The following is a 20,591-nucleotide window of genomic DNA, read 5'->3' on the forward strand; positions in this document are numbered from 1 at the left end:
CACGGCAGCTCTTCATTCTGTCATCAGGCTTCTATCTAGTTACTGCTTTCGGGCTCAGTAGTAGTGGCGCGGGCTCAGGAGTTGTGGCGCAGGCTCGGTAGTTGTGGTACGGGCTCAGGAGTTGTGGCGCGGGCTCTCTAGCTGCAGTGCAGGCTCAGGAGTTGCGCTGCAGGCTCTCTAGTTGTGGCGTGGGCTCTCTAGTTGCGGTGCGGGCTCAGGAGTTGCGGTGCGGGCTCTCTAGTTGTGGCATGGGCTCTCTAGTTGCGGTGCAGGCTCAGGAGTTGCGGTGCAGGCTCAGGAGTTGCGGTGCAGGCTCTCTAGTTGCGGTGCGGGCTCAGGAATTGCGGTGCAGGCTCAGGAGTTGTGGTGTGGGCTCTCTAGTTGTGGCGTGGGCTCTCTAGTTGCGGTGCAGGCTCAGGAGCTGCAGTGCGGGCTCTCTAGTTGCGGTGCAGGTTCAGGAGTTGTGGTGCGGGCTCAGGAGTTGTGGCGCGGGCTCTCTAGTTGTGGTGCAGGCTCAGGAGTTGCGGTGCAGGCTCAGGAGTTGTGGCGCGGGCTCTCTAGTTGCGGTGCAGGCTCGGGAGTTGTGGCGCGGGCTCTCTAGTTGTGGTGCAGGCTCAGGAGTTGCGGTGCGGGCTCAGGAGTTGTGGCGCGGGCTCAGGAGTTGTGGCGCGGGCTCAGGAGTTGTGGCGCGGGCTCTCTAGTTGTGGTGCAGGCTCAGGAGTTGCGGTGCGGGCTCAGGAGTTGTGGCGCGGGCTCTCTAGTTGTGGTGCAGGCTCAGGAGTTGCGGTGCGGGCTCAGGAGTTGTGGCGCGGGCTCTCTAGTTGTGGTGCAGGCTCAGGAGTTGCGGTGCGGGCTCAGGAGTTGCGGTGCGGGCTCTCTAGTTGCGGTGCAGGCTCAGGAGTTGTGGCGCGGGCTCTCTAGTTGTGGTGCAGGCTCAGGAGTTGCAGTGCGGGCTCAGGAGTTGCGGTGCAGGCTCAGGAGTTGTGGTGTGGGCTCAGGAGTTGCAGTGCGGGCTTTCTACTTGCGGTGCAGGCTCAGGAGTTGCGGTGTGGGCTCTCTAGTTGTGGCGCGGGCTCTGTAGTTGTGGTGCAGGCTCAGGAGTTGTGGCGCGGGCTCAGGAGTTGTGGCGCGGGCTCAGTAGTTGTGCTGCGGGCTCAGGAGTTGTGGCGCGGGCTCTCTAGTTGACGTGTGGGCTCTCTAGTTGCGGTGCGGGCTCAGTAGTTGTGGTGTGGGCTCAGTGGTAGAGGCATATGGGCTTAGTTGCCCTGTGGCATGTGGGATCTTAGTTCCCCAATCAGAGATCAAATCTGCATCCCCTGTGTTGGAAGGCAGATTCTTAACCACTGGACTACTATGGAAGTCCCAGTAATAGTTTTAAAAAAAGGTGCAAGGGCTAAGATATATGGTAGTTGTATCTTATACCAGGAAGAACTAACAGTATGAACAATGTTACTTCCTGGTTTATAAAGCAATCTGTTACACTGATTTACTTTTTATTTTTCCCCTTTAATCTCTAAAATTTTAAAGTTAATTTGATACTTAGCTGACAGCTCTATAGGTTGAATGTCTTCATTTAGCATCAGAACAGTTATGTGAGCAAGCTTGCTGACATTATTTCAGGTCGCTCAACCCACTCTGTCTCTGCAAACCAGCCAAATCCCCTGGATATAAGTGGTCTGAGACAGAAACGAGCTGTGGATATGGAAAGGAATATAGTATTTCCCTTTCAGGTTGAAAAAGATTAAAACAATGCAGCATTGATAAGCATGTGGGAAATTAAGAAAATTGTTGGGAATGTGAATTAGTATAACCACTGTAGAGGGCAATTTGGTTAAATTTATTAAAAATAAACTGTGTAAATCCACTTTTGGGAATACATTCCAAAACGAATGTTCACTACCATATCTCACCATCTCCTAGCATTTGCACTTATGCACAGTCTCTGTGAAAGCCAGCTTCTCAATCTGTTGAACTAGCTCCCCTCTCCTTTTATGGGCTTGAGACAAAGCACAGCAATTCCCCCTTTCTCTCCTATGCAGTCTTTCTTTTTTGAAACAAAACCTTCTCTTGGCCCTACTTCCCTGCTTGATATTACTTCCTTCTGTTAATGAAACTCCTTAAAAGAATTGTTTCTTCTTAAAAGAACTGTGTCTTCAGTTTTCCTCTTTTACACCTACTCCTCTAAAAGTGCTCTTTTCAAGGTTCCTAATAACCTTTTCCCTAAATGTAATGATCAACTCTTAGTCCTCACCTTCTTCAATTCACTGGCAGCTTTTGACACAGCTGACTAGACACACTCTCTCCTGATTATTCTCTTACTTCAGTACCTGCTCATTCTCTCCTTTGCTGGTTCCTTCTCTTCTCCCTTCCCTCCTAACACAGAATACTCTAAAACTTAAACCTAAATCTTTTATATTTAAATCCACACCCCATGCCCTGGCGAACCTCTCCTGTTTTGCAGCTTTAAATCCCACCTAGAGAGTTAATGACTCCCATATTTGTTTTTCTAGACCAGACCTCTTCTGATCCTCAGACTTGTATATCCGACTCTGTATTCAACACTTCCACCTGAATGTCTAAATCAACATTTCAAGCTCAATGAAGTCAAAAGGGAACTTCTGATTTCCCCCTCGTACCCAGTTTTGGCCTTTACTCTCTCAGTTAATGGTAACTTCATCCTTCCAGTTGTTTATGACAAAATCCCTTGTCATAAACATATTATGACAAAAATATCCAATCCATCAAGAAATTTGGTTTTACTTTCAGATATATACAGAATCCAACCACTTTTCACTACTCCCACTGCTATCACCGTGGTCAAAGCGAATATAAAATCATGTCAGCCCTCTGCTCAAAACATTCTAAAGTCCTTCTCTTTCACTTGGATTTAAAGTCCTGATAATGTCTACAGGATATGGCATTACATGACATTGCTTTTGTTATTACTCTCTCTTGTTCACTCTGTTCCAGCTACCGATATTCTGTTATTCAGACATGCCAGATACACTTCTGCCTCAGGACCCTAAAACTTGGTGTTCCTTCAGCCTAGAACACTCTTCCCTGAGATAGCTGCATAATTAACCCCCTCACTGACTGCAAGTCTTGGCTCAAATGTCATTTTTTCAAATGATGCCTATTTTGATCACTGTACTTAATATTGCAACATGTTTCCCAATCCCTAGCACTTCTAACACTTTCTTTGCTTTCTTCTTCTTCTTTTTTTTTTCCATAGCACTTACTACTTTCTGACATACTATTTTTTTTTTCAGTTTTACTCACTGAGTCTCAACCATACCCACTACTCTCAATACATATACTTACTGAATAGTGATGCTCACGAAGCTGAAGGTACACAGTTGCTTGCTAGTGCATGATAGTGAAAGATTGCATGTTTATAAAAATTACATTTACCAAAAGGTGAGTAGTTAAATAAATTATAGTATGACCATAAGATGGAATACTTTGCAGCTATTTTAAAAGATAAGGCAGAAAAAATAATGAAAAACCGAAGGAAAAAAGAGATATGGTAGATTTTATATATATGTTAGTATGAAGTAATGGCCATCATATAAGTAAAAAATAGCAAATTACAGATTAGCAAGTATACTATAATAGCACTTCTGGAATAATACATGTATATGTACACATAAAAAAGTATGAAAGACTGCACACTAAATTGTTAAAAGATTTTGAGTGATGAGATAATCAGGAATTTTCACTTTCTACTTCATACAGCAATTCTGAGATCCTTCATTTTAGTAATAGACTATTTTAATATTTTACATTTATATGCTTTTATAAAAGCTATCACCTGCTTGAAATGCCCTCCTCAAACTTCTGGGCACTATTCCTATTTCCTTGTCTGGCCGCTCAGTCTGAGTTAGAAACTTCTGGGCTCCCACAGCACTCGGTATGCTTCTTAAGCATGAAAGTGAACACAGTCTGTTATAACCCTTTATGGACTTGACTGAGTCCACTGTTGGACTCAACTAGGAGAAGAATCAGTAAGGGTCTTTTTTGTGTATGTCTTCCTCTCTAATTCTCACAATATCAAACATACAGTAAACGCTTGATAAACATTAGCAGCATGGCTGAAAGATCTATTGAACTCTAAGTACTTGTTTGGAGAGCACCCTTACTTATTTAACAACTTGCTTAGCATTTTTTGCTTGTGTGCTGCTGCTGTTGCTGCTGCTAAGTCGCTTCAGTCGTGCCCAACTCTGTGCGACCCCAGAGATGGCAGCCCACCAGGCTCCCCCGTCCCTGGGATTCTTCAGGCAAGAACACTGGAGTGGGTTGCCATTTCTTTCTCCTATGCATGAAAGTGAAAAGTGAAAGTGAAGTCGCTCAGTCGTGTCCGACTCTTTGCGATCCCATGGACTGCAGCCTACCAGGCTCCTCCGCCCATGGGATTTGTCAGGCAAGAGTACTGGAGTAGGTTGCCATTGCCTTCTCCTTGCTTGTGTCCAGGAGTGGCCAAGTCCAACACACGTGGATTCACTGTGAAATGTACTCCTCAAGGCCTGGCACCCTCAGGGTACTGATCATTCCATCTCCTTCATAAAATTTTGGTGAGCTTATTACTCTACTACTCTGTTGTTCTATGTCCCTGACCATGATTCTGAGAGAACGTAAGGTTATATCCATGTTCCTGGATTATCTGTTTTTCAGAACTGTTATTTCCTGGTAACATTTTATCAAGTCTCTAATTATTTCAAGGCCAATACATCCTTCAGCTAAATTTTTATAATCATTTAAACATAAATATTGGAGAAGGCAATGGCAATCCACTCCAGTACTCTTGCCTGGAAAATCCCATGGACGGAGGAGCCTGGTAGGCTGCAGTCCATGGGGTCGTGAAGAGTCAGGCACGACTGAGCGACTTCACTTTCACGCATTGGAGAAGGAAATGGCAACCCACTCCAGTGTTCTTGCCTGGAGAATCCCAGGGATGGGGGAGCCTGGTGGGCTGCCGTCTCTGGGGTCGAATGGAGTCAGACACGACTGAAGCGACTTAGCAGCAGCAGCAAACATAAATATAAGTCATAACCCTTCTAGTAGTACATACCAGTAATTTTCAAGCTCTTTTTATCAAAAAGTATCTTTAAGCAGGTGACCCCTATTGCAAATAAGTCTAGTGTAACAATAAATAGCTGCAGTTCTGGTTGAAGTGGCAGTAGAGTCCTCCCCTCCTCCACCTCTGCAGGGTCTCTGTGTATTATCACAGATCTCTAGGGCTCTGAAAAACCCAGTTGGAAAACCACTGGCCTTTTTTCTAGGTCACAGCAAATGACAGTGGCTTGTATAACACTTTGCAAATTCAATTTAAGCATAGTATTAAGTCATACCTTAAATGTACCTGCAATATATATTGCTCAAAGAACCCTGATGTAAATTCTTAGGTACAGTGAATAATTATAGCTGTTCTATCCATTTTGTTTAGATTTTTTACACATTGAGCTTCCTTAAATCAGGTACCTAAGGAAGGAATGGAGAAGGCAATGGCAACCCACTCCAGTACTCTTGCCTGGAAAATCCCATGGATGGAGGAGCCTGGTAGGCTGCAGTCCATGGGGTTGAGAAGAGTCGGACACGACTGAGCGACTTCACTTTCACTTTTATGCATTGGAGAAGGAAATGGCAACCCACTCCAGTGTTCTTGCCTGGAGAATCCCAGGGACGGCGGAGCCTGGTGGGCTGCCGTCTCTAGGGTCGCACGGAGTCGGACACGACTGAAGCGATTTAGCAGCAGCAGCAGCAAGGAAGGAATAAGAGCAGTTCATTCTTGCCAGTCTTATAAAGACAATCACTATTTTTCCCTTCTGTGCACTCTTCAACCAATAGATGTCACTAAAGATACCATTACCCAGAGGCAAAGGGAAGAAAAGATCGGACAAATGGAAATTGAGCATAAAAAACACCCAGTTCTTAAAACTGAGAAGTAGATTTCCAAAGTAATAACATTTATTACAATGCATGCAACATTTTAACCAAAAATTTAAGAAAGAAATTTCTTTTATTAAGTTGCTCGGGCTGAATGGATCATAGCACTAAATTTTGAAATACATGTTCTTGAAGCAATTTAAAACTCATTAGAAATAATAGGCTTGGGCTAGTAGAAAATGTGGTAAAATCTAATCCTCATCCAAATGTTACCTGGGCTGCACAAACAGGAAATTGTTTTGTGCTACTGTGGCTAACCTCATTGCTGACCCTGAGCTGTAACGGCAAGAGCAGCTGAGAGCTGAAGCAAAATTAAAAACTTACATCAAAGTATATCATGACAGAATGTAGATAAATAAAACAGCATATCGAAAGTATTATTTTTCTGCCAGTCTCATTGAGCAGCGAGGTGGAGGTATTCTACAAAACAGGTAACAAATCAGGCGCATTTGCAAATGAGTCCTTCCCCCCACACTGCCTCAATCACCAACGGCACAGACACTGCCCGAGGCAGGCTAGCAGAGAGGAACCCAGTGAGGACGGGGCGGGAGGGACCCCAGAGTGTCCTGGCCTCCTTCCTCCATAGGTTTTCTCTTCCTTCACCTTGGCTTACCCAGAAAATAAGTAATGCTGGTTCTTCTGCACCCTTCTAGCCATTTTTTTCCCCCTCACCTTCCAGACTCCTGGATGGCAGCCATAGGATCTCCCTTCAATGAGCATATCAGAATCTCCAGAGGTAAAAGCATGAGTAATAAAACATTACTCAAGATGAAGACAGACAAAATCAGCTTGGCTGATTGGGGCAGGCATGTGGAATCAGTGAAAGCTGAAAAAGATTTTTCTGCTACTCTGTGTAATAAAGTGCCTGGGTCAAAGTCACTGGTAACAAAGTTGAAGGTCATTTTTCTATTGAGCCTTCATTTCCTTTCAGTTTTAGGATAAAAATCACCATACTCTAAAGAATAGCGCTTCATCAAAAATACCCTAGGTACGATCTTCCTGTGGCAACTCCCAAGCAGCAGAAAGGACTATGGGAAGACGATCGTCTGAAGTTACACAGACTGTGAATGAAATCCCCATTTGCCTATTTGCTAACTATGTATTACTTGGCAAATCTTTAACCCCTATGAGCTTCAATTTCTTCATAACAGTAAGCACAGTAGTTAACTTATCTAAGGCCTTTCCATGCACCATGTAACTGAATCCTCAGAAGCACCTTATAGACTTCCCTCGTGGAGCAGACAGTAATGAATCCACCTGCAACGCAGGAGACCAGCATTTGATCCCTGGAACAGGAAGATACCCTGGAGAAGGGAATGGGCAACCGAGTCCAGTATTCTTGCCTGGAGAATTCAATGGACAGAGGAGCCTGGCAAGCCACAGTCCATGGGGTCACAAAGAGTCGAACGTGACTGACTAATGTAACAATCCTAACTAGACAGAGAGGTCAGTAGGTATTCATTATTTCTAATTTTATATACGAGAAAACTAGGACAAGGAGTGTCTTAGCTGTGTGTCTTAACTGAAGGTCATGGAACTATACGTGTTGGTACTAGAACTGGTACTCAGATCTTTTAATCTCCCCAAACTGTGTTTTTTCTAAGATATCATGCTTTTGGAAAAAGGTCCAGGCACATATCTTTGTATGATAAGACACTAAAAGGAATTAGATATACCCTGAAAACACAACAGAAGCTTTACAAAATTCTGTAGAATCTGTTTCTAGGTATTCAAAAAGAAGTATGAGAATCACAGGCAACTTCTGAGGCCGAACATAGAGTTGGCTGTTGATTTGGGAAAGGAAGGACAGACAGGCAAAAAAGAAGAGGACAAAGAAAAGGAGGACCCAGGAAAACATCTCTCAAGGAGAAGAATACTGCAAGGAGTCCAGCTTGTAGTCAGTTTTCAGTCAGTGTGTGGAACGCTAACTGAAGATTCTTATCTATTGTGGCATTTCCTGGCTACATAAAGGTCTCAGAGAGTTGAGAATTCCATTGATGAAGCTGTCAGAGTTGGGAAGCAGAAAAATAATTACCAATTTTTTTTTTTACTATAATTGAATAGGACAATCATTTCTGTAGAAGGCTGATTCTAAGGGTACAGTGCCCTCAAATTCCCTATAATAAAATATTTACTGCTCTTTACCAGGATATTTCCCCCAAATTCAGTGTCAGTGACACACTGGTTTAAGCATTCCTTGACCCAATATACTAAACTCCCTAATCTAAATTTTAGCAATTTTCAATATGCTGTAACTTTTCAATATCCTACTTCAATATTATATTTATAGTGTATTCCCTTTGCTTCTGACACTAAAGTTTTAGCTAAAAGAAATTCATCAGGTTTGTCAGGCAAGATCTGTAGTCAAAGGCATACTGCTTATTTTTCCTGATGTCAATATGATAGCTACCCAGCTTTTTGCACCCCTGTTATCTACTTCACAAATTCATACAGATATGAAGTTTCAAAAGAACAAAATAACTAACATCTTTCTTTCCTCCAAAGAGATAAAAGTTATATTGCAGAGACAAATATGGAAAAGGATACTCACCATAAGTGCAAATCATTTTACTAGCTTCTCTGAAGAGAAGAATTCCATTAGGAGATGATACATCAAAATTCAAACGCTGGGATCTGAGAAATACAGCAAAAATTTAGACTACATGTACAGATAAATAAACAAAATATAGGATGAAAATACCCAGAATTCTCATTTATTAGAAGTAGCAACAGTACAATCATCCTTTCTTAAAAGTATCATTCCATTAAACAAGTGGTGACAAAATGTATGTGCTAATTTTTTACTAAAGATACTAGGACAATACAATTATTTTCATTTATTTGCTCATTCAAATAATTCATCTTTTATCTGTCAAAACGATATCTTGACATCCTACATTACAGACCTCTTAGCCCCCTTTCCTTTCATGCAAACGTCTGATAGATAATAATTAAAAAAAACCCAAGTATGTAAGTTTATATAGATACTTGTATAGAGATTTATATTTGAGATCTCCTGTAGTGCCTAATATACATCTTTAAAACAATGACAATATAACAGGAAATCTAAGTACCTTTAATACTGCTCATATTCATAATGGATCATCTGATACTTCAAGCATATTTCAAACACATTAAATTACATACGGGGCTATAGTTTCCACTGCACATAGCTCAAGTAAAGAGAAACAAATCCCAGAAGTTCTAAATGAGAACAATTTTACTTCCCTAGTTTCTGACAGGTCGGGGGACAGTCTGAAAAGGCAAAGGACTGATATGCCATCCTGGCATAATATTTGCTTTTTAAACATCACTTTGACTTTAGTTGGCTCTAATATGCCTTGCTGCTCTGCTTTCAACAAATAACCATATATTTCTAAAAGAATCAGTAAAAATATGAAACACATCATAGCAAAGAAACACCAGGAAGCAAAGATACTTTGCTAAGGAACAGAATACATTGCTGGTTCTCTCTGTGTTTTCAAAATGCTTTAGAATTAAGTGCAGTTATAACTTATTAGAAGTGCTATTAGAAACATTTGATGGCTGACATACAATTCTGATTAAAGAAATGTATGTACACAATTCACATTAGGTTTCAGAGAAATATAAACAAGATAACATCTTCTGATATTATAGATTTTTGCCAAGTAGTTCTGAGAACAATTGTGCTAGATATGAATTATCCATCTATGGCAGATATAAAATATATAATGTAATTATTTTTTTCCTTTAGTATTAAGTGTTTTATCAGTAATGTACTATTAATTATCTTGCTGAAAAACAGTAATTTAATAAAAACTAAATTTCTAATATAAAATATATAGCTACCCTTCCTTTAGTCTTTAAGGTACCTAGAGAACAGTTTTTAAAAACCCTAAAAGCTTTCAAAAGAATAATACTCACATTTATTTATTTGCCAGGTCTTTTTCCACCTCTGGTTTTAAAATTTTTAAATTATTGCTGTGAAACACTCAGCACCAGAGATTAGAGATGCAATCCATACTCCTTCCCTGTCTGGATAGCTCCCTTCCAACACGAAGTTTACAAAGAGGAACTGATGAAACAGGATCGCTACGTGACAGGTAATCTGGTGCTAAGCCATATTCATAATGACACATTTAAAGTGGTAAAACCAATTAGCTTATTACAGTGTTTCTCTTTTAGGTACACCTTTGTTAATATTTATATGAGGAGAACCTGAATCTCTGCTTCTCTGTGTAAATCATAGGCTTAACTAGGCTATTCCTGAGAAGTGTTGTAGTTGCTATTTAAATAAAAATTGTGAGTGCATAAATCAACCACATACATGCGTTTTAGCACAAAGGAAGAAGGATACCTTAAAAGTCAAAGCAGGGACAATCCCCAGGGCTTTTTGAGACAAACTGTATGTCCATGAATTGCCCTTGGTGCCTCATCCACAAAACAAAGCATCTCAACTCAGAGACCTCTCAGCTCCTTTTCTCCTCTACAGAAAGCAGTGAAACGGTTAAAACCACCTTTCCTCCATTTCATGCTTTTGAATCTTTTAAATAATGATGGCTGTGGCCTTCCAACTTTTTCCCCAGTTGCCAGAGTCCCCATATACACCTAATTCTTTCTCCCCAAAGGTTTCAACCTTGTATCTCTAATTCTATTGCCTTCACTGATCATCTTAAGTTTTGGTTCCTGGGTTCTTGCTAAGCCTTAAATACACACACACTAGGCAGGAAAGTCTGATCTCTGATGTGTGCTACCAAATAGTAGATTACTTTTCCATCTGCCTAACACACCTCTTACCTGTTTTGCATTAGTTCTGCCATAAGTTTTAAGATGGGAGTTGTACATGCTGGCTCTCCATACCACTGCTCAATAGCCCTCTGAAGAATAGGAAGATATGTTGGGTACCTGTTATGAAGCTTGTTAAAGAATTTAAGGGTCAAAAGAAATACTGTTCCTGAAAATTGGTGCCACTGAAAAAGAAAAAAAAAAAAAGGAATCCGCATTTCTTTTATGTGTAGCATACTTACGAAGTACCATGTAAGCAACGTATGATATTTACAGCATATTATACTTAATATTGTAGGAAAGGAAAATAAATTTAGTTCATGAAGATAAAAACATTTGAACTGCTATTATCCGAGTTTCTTGCACATCAAATTCCTGAAGAAAAAAATAGTGTTTATTATATAACTTTTATCAATAAAATACATAAAATTAGAAAGTGAAAGTGTTAGTAGCTCATTCATATACGACTTTTTGTGACCCCAAGGACTGTAGTCAGCCAGGCTCCTCTGTCCATGGAATTCTCCAGGCAACAATACTGGAGTGGGTTGTTAGTCCCTGCTCCAGGGATCTTCCCAACCCAGGGATGGAACCTGGGTCTCCCACATTGCAGGCAGATACTTTACCACTGTGCCAGAAGGGCACTGTAAATAGTAAACCCCATGTATTTCTCTCTCGGCTTAGAAATTATCTACATACATTCTTTTCCTTTAAAAAAAAACTGTTAACTTAATCAGCTGTTTAGTTTCACTGTAGCCCCAAGGAACATTCGGGATGATAGCTTGAAGAAAAGCATTCAGTTCAGTTCAGTCACTCAGTCATGTCCAACTCTTTGCAATCCCATGGACTGCAGCACGCCAGGCCTCCCTGTCCATCAGCAACTCCTGGAGCCTACTCAAACTCATGTCCACTGAGTCGGTGATGCCGTCCAACCGTCTCATCCTCTGTCAGCCCCTTGTCCTCCCGCCTTCAATCTTTCCCAGCATCAGGGTCTTTTCAAATGAATCAGTTCTTTGCATCAGGTGGCCAAAGTATTGGCGTTCAGCTTCCGCATCAGTCCTTCCAATGAATATTCAGGATTGATCTCCTTTAGGATGGACTGGTTGGATGTCCCTGCAGTCCAAGGGACTCTCAAGAGTCTTCTCCAACACCACAGTTAAAAAGCATCAATTCTTTAGTGCTCAGCTTTCTTTATAGTCCAACTCTCACATTCACACATGACCACTGGAAAAACCATAGCTTTGACTAGACGTGCCTTTCTTGGTAAAGTAATGTCTCTGCTTTTTAATATGCTGTCTAGGTTGGTCATAATTTTTCTTTCAAGGAGCAAGCATCTTTTAATTTCATGGCTGCAGTCACCATCTGCAGTGATTCTGAAGATCAAAAAATAAAGTCTGTCACTGTTTTCATTATTTTCCCATCTATTTGCCATGACGTAATGCGACCAGATGCAGTGATCTTAAGTTTTCTGAATGTTGAGTTTTAAATGAACTTTTTCACTCTCCTCTTTCACTTTCATCAAGAAGCTCTTTAGTTCTTCTTCGCTTTCTGCCGTAAGGGTGGTGTCATCTGCATATCTGAGGTTACTGATATTTCTCCCGGCAATCTTGATTCCAGCTTGTGCTTCATCCAGCCCAACATTTCTCATGATGTGCTCTGCATTTAAGTTAAATAAGCAGGGTGACAATATACAGCTTTGATGTACTCCTTTCCCTCTTTGAAACCAGTCTGTTGTTCCATGACTAGTTCTAACTGTTGCTTCTTGACCTGCATACACATTTCTCAGGAGGCAGGTCAGGTGGTCTGATATTCCCATCTCTTTAAGAATTTTCCACAGTTTGTTGTTGGCATAGTCAATAAAGCAGAAGTAGATGTTTTTCCGGAGCTCTCTTGCTTTTTCGATGATCCAGTGGATGTTGGCAATTTGATCTCTGGTTCCTCTGCCTTTTCTAAATTCAGCTTGAACATTTAGAAGTTCATGGTTCACGTACTGTTGAAAGAAAAGCTTTGGGTAGCTTTAATCTACTCTAGGTCAGTTTGCTAAAAGTAGGCCCATGTACACGAAAGGAGAAATTGTCAAACATCCTCATCAATAATGAGTGCATGCCTTGCATGCCTCTGATAAGTTCATGCCTGAGACCACCAGATTCTGGAAAACTCTGACTCAGCTCCACTGGTCCTTTACCCACAACTGGCCTCCTCTTCACCAAATGCACACAGAATATAAAATTAAGCCCTAAAACTTCAGCAGAAAAAACCCTTCATACGCTACTAGCTTCATTTTTCTTTTCCTATCCCTAACGCTGTCTCTTTCTGATGTTTTCTAATACACTTGTCTTTGTTTCAGATGAAAGTGCTGAACTGAATCACTTCATGTTGTTCCTTTCCTGTGTGTTACGGGTAGTGACCTCCATGGTGAGGAAGACCACGATTTTCTTCCCTGCTCTTGGAATAAATTTCAAGTTCCTTGGCATGGCAAACAAGGTCCTTATCTGGTCCCTGCCTACCTGTGGTCTCATCTCTTAGTGCTCCTGCCCTTATCTATGGTTCAGCCATTCTTAATTCTCAGCAAATCCACTGATGCGGACTCTCCCTTGCCTCCATTCCTCTATATGATGTTTTTTCTGCCTAATACATTCCAAACTGTATTTCAATATCTAGCTCAAGTTTTACTTCCCCTGGGATGGTGAAATTTTCTTTTTTTTTGTCAAAGGGCATCAATCTCTTCCTCATCTAAGTTCACTCGAGCACTTTGACCACCACTCTTATAACAAACTGTATTACGGTTGACTGCTTGTATTACATGGAACAACAGACTGGTTCCAAATAGGAAAAGGAGTACGTCAAGGCTGTGTATTGTCACCCTGCTTATTTAACTTATATGCAGAGTACATCAAAAGGAACTCTGGGCTGGAAGAAGCACAAGCTGGGATCAAGATTGCCGGGAGAAATATCAAGAACTTCAGATACGCAGATGACACCACCCTTATGGCAGAAAGTGAAGAACTAAAAAGCCTCTTGATGAAAGTGAAAGTGGAGAGTGAAAAAGTTGGCTTAAAGCTCAACATTCACAAAACGAAGATCATGGCATCTGGTCCCATCACTTCATGGCAAATAGATGGGTAAACAGTGGAAACAGTGTCAAACTTTATTTTTGGGGGCTCCAAAATCACTGCAAATGGTGACTGCAGCCATGAAATTAAAAGACACTTACTCCTTGGAAGGAAAGTTATGACCAACCTAGATAGCATATTGAAAAGCAGAGACATTAGGCTATGGTTTTTCCAGTGGTCATGTATGGATGTGAGAGTTGGACTATGAAGAAAGCTGAGTGCCGAAGAATTGATGCTTTTGAACTGTGGTGTTGGAGAAGACTCTTGAGAGTCCCTTGGACTTCAAGGAGATCCAACCAGTCCATTCTGAAGGAGATCAGCCCTGGGATTTCTTTGGAAGGAATGATGCTAAAGCTGAAACGCCAGTATTTTGGCCACCTCATGCGAAGAATTGACTCATTGGAAAAGACTCTGAAGCTGGGAGGGATTAGGGGCAGGAGGAGAAGGGGACGACAGAGGATGAGATGGCTGGATGGCATCACTGACTTGATGGATTTGAGTCTGAGTGAACTCCGGGAGTTGGTGATGGACAGGGAGGCCTGGTGTGCTGCGATTCATGGGGTCGCAAAGAGTTGGACACGACTGAGTGACTGAACTGAACTGATTACCCATCTGTTCCATTAGACAGTGAATTTCTAAAGAGCAAAGACCTGTGTTTGCCCAGTGTGTTCCTGCTGATTGCTGTCTGTCCGTCATATTTCATTAGAGATGTCAATTATTCCAAGAAGCCTCCATGACACCACCCTAACCCCTCCCACCTAAGAGTGTCTCCTGTACATGGCTCTGGTGCCCTAGTACCCTTTGTGCCAGTACTATCTCGGTGCCTCATCTCTCCTATCATACGGTTTTTGAGAGCAGTGCATAGGCAGTTATTGCACACATGTGCCTGGCACAAAATGGATTTCAAAAAACATTTGTTGTGATAAATATGAGGTGTAGCGCACTTGATTAGACCTACCTATTCGATTCTTTTAAGCTGTGCATTTCACTTTGAAGCTTCAGGAAATACTTCACATAACATTCAATGAAAATAAGCCCTCAAATACCTTAAGAGTGTCATGCTCCCTAAAAATGCAAAAAGCAATACTTTTGACCCCCTAGATATACCATATTAAGGCTGTATTTGAATATATAGAAACAATTTACTTAAGTATTTATTGAAGGCCTGGTCTATAAATGTCTTATGACTGTTAGACTCTCTAGAGACATCAATGAACCAAACATTAGAACAATCCCTGCCCTCATGGAATTTATATTCTAGTAAGATAGAAAATTAAACATATATATGACACATTAAAAAGTACTACAAAGAAAATAAGGCAGAGATGGGAGATTATAAGTGTGTGTGTGTCCGAGATTTCAGTTGGATGAAAATGAAAAATACAAAATTAGTAAACTTGATTATTAACTCTATTTTGGTTACTGTCAGATAACTTAGTTTTATTTTTTCTATGGATTAGAAATCTGTTGCCTTTTTTTTTTTTTTTACAGATGGTAAATGCTATGTGCTGTGTACTGTGCTAGGGGCCAGGGATCCAGAGATAGTAATACATGGCTTTTATTCCTGTGAATCCACGCTTCAGTATGGGTGGTAAACACGAAATAGGAATGCTCTGAGTACCAAGATTCTGAAGCAGTGCTGGCGGAGTACAAATGGGAAAATGCTCCACCAAGAGTGCTGAGCACAAAGTCAGTGCTCATGAGTGGGAAGGACCTGGAGCCTCATCAGGAGACTGAAAAGGCCCAAGTCTCAGAACCTAAGAATATCATAAGCACCAGAAGTCCCTTTGCAAAGCATTCTTAAGATGTTAGGGTCATCATATTTTTCAGAGCACACTGTATTCACTATGGGATCAGGCCTGGGGATATGAGAGGATGTTCCCTTTTCTGTGTGGAATGAGAGTGGGGCCAATTCTAATATGCTTCTGACAGAGGTGACTGCCACAGAGAAAATGAGTGATTACTGGAAGGCGGAGTTGAGTTCTACCAAGCAGGGAGGTTAAAGGGCTTCAGAGTGAGGGTCCCAGACTCAGATTATAGGGTGAGAATCAGAACCCATTCGAGGAGATTAATTTTCCAGTGGCCTTGTGAGAACTACATATATATGGATAGGAGGAAGACAGTGGGGAGCCCTTTGGTAGAAGTGGCACTGATCTAATTGCTTTCACCTAGAAAGATCTGTTCAATGAATTCTGAAGGTCAACACCAGATAAATAAAAAATAAAAAAGATTAATGATTTGTTATTGCCTTACAAGATGTTAAACATGAAAAACTGAAAAGCATGAGGTTTGCTTATTGACGACACCCATCCATCCATCCATCCAACCATTCAATAGTTACTTACTATGTGCTGGACCCCAACAAAGTATAAATTAGTAAAAATGTAATTCTTTTTCTCTGAGATTTCACAGTAGAGAAGGCATTCTAGTATACTAGAAGGCAACAAAAGAGCTTTTGTTAAAACTTTTAGGAGATAAGAGTGTGAGGAGGTGGTTCCAGAACAGAAATAGGCTGTCAGTTCAGAGCTTATTGTTAAAGTATTCCCTGAATGTGAACCATCTATATCTTTGTTCATGGAGGCAAGTGCTGCTGGGACGCCTTCTGGCAGATGCCTATCTATCTTTCAACAGCTAGCTCAACTTTTACCTCCCTGGGGAACCTACTTCTTGCCCCAAACACCAACCTCTTTTTCTTCAAAGTTCATATGGTCCTTGGCATGTGTCTTTGTTACAATACATTGACTGTTTATTAGTTATTTATTACAGCTATTTATTACACTAGATTATGAGCTTCTAATGAGCAATCCACTTTACTCATTCTTATAAAAAGCAAACATTTTATTAATTTCTCATGCTTAGCACAATGTACTAAAAAAATCCTGCGGAATAGCACATTCTCAGGATTACTTTCTTCCCTACTTCAGTTTGTGCAACACACTGCTGACTATTTTCTTCTTGAAATACAATTCTGTTAGTCAATCAAAACTATTAATTACTTTATACCATCTATGGAGTAAGTTTTTCAGTTCCTTAGCCTCATAGTCAAGGGTCCCAGACAACCTGTGTCCAACCATAAAATAAGCAGTATCTTTGACAAAACATCTTTTCCACTACTCTCCTTCCTAAGTCTGTACTTAGACCAACAAAAAACCTCTTGCTTCACAATTCCAATAGTCCAATCCTACTTATTTGCTAAGATTCAGAGAAATATCTTCACCTTTACAGAGCCTTTCCTGATGCCCCAGATAAATGCAATCACTTTTATATCTTTTTTATGGCACTTACCATCTTCTATATTTTATTACAGTCATTTAGATAGTTACCTAACTGATTCTATTAAACCGTAAGCTCATTTTGGGGTAGGATCTAAGACAAATCCCTCATGAATTTTAGCATAGTTAGAGAAATATGCTGGATAGGTGAGCAAATCGGATTCCTTTGTCTCATTCCATATTAGGGAAAGGAACTCGCAACAGTGGTGGGGTGTATTTACTTTGTGCCAGACACTGTACTAAGCCCATATATGCACATATATATATATATGCATATATATGTGTGTGTGTGTATATATATATATATATATATATATATATATATACACGTTAGTTCACTCACTTCTTATAACATACCTGAGAAATAAATATTATTTGCCCTGTTTTATGGAGCAGAAAACTGTGATTCTGAGACATTAAGTAATTTACCCCAAACCCCACAGGTTGTTAAGTGGTAAAATCAGGACTGGAACTGTTCTAAGTTGTTTTCTGCCCCCCTTACAAATCTCATGGTCTTGACTTATCTTTGTATAATACGTTATGCATATTAATCAACAGCACTGATTGCATGACTGAAAACAGTGTACTCAAAGATCAGAATTATGACAATTAAAAGAATGAGTGTGAGGAAATCACATCATACACATTCCTTCATTTTTTTTTTTTCAATTTCCTGCTGGATTTTTGACACTTCGGTCTGTGTATGATCTGGGAAAAGTTGAAACAAGGCGACTAAGTACACTGCAAGGTGAGATGCTTTTCACTGCTATGCTCTCACTACAGGGGTAAAGAAGCAGCAGCGACTCGTCTTCAGTCCTCTAGTAGTGGCACAGTCTACCAACATGGTTGCTGTGTAGTTCCAGGCGAGCTAGGCTTGGAAGGACACAGTGATAAGCAATGCAGTTTGTGTACCAGTTAATGCAGTCAGTGTTTATAGAAATGCTTTTAAATTAAACAGCTAACCACTAAAATACCATTTTATCAAATAATCACCATAAATAAAATGCATTTGACTCTAAGATGACATGTGCTCTTACAGGATGTTTCTTCTGCATGCTAAGGACTATTCAGAAAATTAAAGAACACACATTTTTTTTGTGGATAAAAGGCAAATAAACTTTCCCCAGCAGTAATGTGAGAACCATCACTGACGGTTTGACATATCAATATTTCAGGAAGAATAAATGACTTTCATATCTATGTTTTTTTTAAATCATATACTTACTCATTTTTATATTACTAGAATACTTTGGAAAGAATCTGTACTTTATCACCTGAAACTGCTTAAAGTATTTCAAAATATTTTAATAAAGCTCTTTGAATTATCAAATAATGTAACTTTTAAACAAATTTTACTATTATTATAAATATTTGCTCTTCATCCCTTGCCCAAAGGAAAACTATAAATCTTGCCTCAACTGAATGAACACCATTTATCATATTCATTTTGTTGTCAATACAATTATGAAAAGCCTTTGGCCTTTTCCCAAGGAAGCTGATTTGCTACTGAAACTCAATTATTATAAGCAAGGCCGGTACCAAGCCACCTCGTGTGGCAATCTAACATAACTTCCTGCATAACTGACACTTGGCCCTCCGCCCCTGACCCTAATAACACCGATGTCTCTGGGCAGAAGGAGTAGACAGTGGTTTCTAGTCCAAAACAAAACAGTAAGTCTCAAGGTTTTCGCGTTTGTTATTTTCTGCCATCTGCTGGACAAAAGTTTCATTTCTGATAGGTGCCCAAAAGAAGGAGCTAAGTGAGGAAATGAAAAGGGCTTAATTAAAAAGTTAAATTATAGTATGTTCTATAAATTTTAGGCAGTACCAATTATGACAGATATTTCTATTCTTTGATGGTTAAGGGGAACATTCTTATCTTAACGTTTGGTTAAGATTGTTGATGAGGAAAATGTGAAGCATTAATTGCTGGATATCCTAGAATTGTAGTTGGTTTCAAGACAATCATCAATTTTAAAGTGCCAAAATGAAGTTTTAGTAATTTTTTAAATAAATTAAGAGTTTTTGCTTTGTGAGCTTCTATTTGTGTTTAGAGAAACGGAAGAGTCACATGTAACACTTTCTACGTTAAAGTCTGCAGTCTGCACGTGTACTTTATACTGGTACAAACACATATACGACTTCTCAGTGGGAGGAAATTCTTATCTCCAACCCTTCTATGGACACACAAATCTGATGAGGTAGGTTTTAACAGTACGTAAAAATATAAGTCAGTATTCAAATTAATGTCAAACAATTTCTTTAACATGTGGAGATGTCCCTAAACTGTGCCCAGATCCTGTTATGTTTTTGCCATAAATGTGCCATCAGTTGAAGACTATCTTTAACAAGTTTCTTTTGCAATTTATGAGGGAGGTTTGATAAAAAGGGTTTGAAAAGAGCAACTGAGAAATAATGTAACTTAAAAAGGAAGTTGTTCAAGGTTACAGAATTTCTCTTATGCACTGATGGTTTCCTGTACTGAACACAAAGGCATGATAACATTATGTTACTTATATAACTTGCATAAACTATCACTTTCTGTTAAGATCAAACAGGATTCATGTAATACTGTTAAAACAATATTAATAGTAACATCTATGATTACCTGTTATGTTCCAGACATTATATTAATACAAAGTGCACTGCCTATTTCTATGGTTACAATAAGCCATGATACTGGATGTCTCTTTTTTTAGATGAGGAAATTCAGAGAGGTGAAAAAAATTGCCAAAGTTTACACAGCAAATGGAGACCTAGGAATTCAACCCAGGTCTGCCTAACACCAAATCCATGCTCTTTTTATTCATAATGATGAGGCATTTCTGTGGGGGGATTTCATTTCCTTAATTTTTTTGCTGTCTGTACTAAGCCTTGGCAGTGGTAAATTCAAATTTTATATCAAGTGAAAAATTCTAACCATTTATTTCCCCCTTTTCTTGTCCATTAATGTTTTCATGATGATGAAACACTATAGCGTGATGAATTAATAAGCCTCAAAGAGAAAAAATGAAATCAGCTCTGCTATTTGAGATACAGTAAAAATCCAAGTCCCTTAGAAAATGCCAAATGGTAGGCTTCATTGATCTTGATTCAAAGATGTTAGCCCAAGAACCCTGCAACCCTCACATAAACAAATCATTTGGGGATGTGATTTTCAAGTTGTCAATATTTAATGGCACCAAAAAAGTGACCTCTCAGAGCTGGGTCTCCAAGTGCTGTGCTCAGTTGTCTGTGCTGCTGCCACTGTGCTGTAATTTTTAGCTGATTACACATTAGTTCATTTAGCTTTGTTTCCTCTTCCCTACTGTGCCATACTATTAAACGAAAGCCAGGGGCCTGGCATCCCTCTGTGCACAGAGCTGGTATTGTCACAGTGTAATAAGGATACATCCAGTCAAACAGCATGGTGTAGCTGGTCTTTGTGTTCAGTGCAAAGGCAATCCCTCGAAGATCTCTTGCCAGCCCGATCAACATACGCTGTCAGTGGGAAAGAGAC

General features: G+C 40.1%; 1 protein-coding gene across 19 annotated transcripts in view; it reads right to left on the reverse strand.

The window, feature by feature from the left end:
* Positions 1–20,591, reverse strand: part of RANBP17 (RAN binding protein 17) — a 368,523-nt gene that overhangs the window by 56,533 nt on the left and 291,399 nt on the right. For all 19 annotated transcript variants that reach the window (XR_015148584.1, XR_015148583.1, XR_015148579.1 and 16 more), the window contains 3 exons: positions 20,484–20,572; positions 10,723–10,830; positions 8,495–8,577 (listed from right to left, as the gene is read on the reverse strand). Coding sequence is in view for 11 of the 19 variants with exons in the window: in XM_086361112.1 (XP_086217238.1) it covers positions 8,495–8,577; positions 10,723–10,830; positions 20,484–20,572 (280 nt within the window). In the remaining 8 variants the exon portion in view is untranslated. The remainder of the gene's footprint in view (positions 1–8,494; positions 8,578–10,722; positions 10,831–20,483; positions 20,573–20,591) is intronic.

Source organism: Bos grunniens, chromosome 20 (genome assembly GCF_055505025.1).
Source record: "Bos grunniens cultivar Pamir isolate PY7600 chromosome 20, Bosgru_T2T1.0, whole genome shotgun sequence".
NCBI classification, from domain to species: Eukaryota; Metazoa; Chordata; class Mammalia; order Artiodactyla; family Bovidae; genus Bos; species Bos grunniens.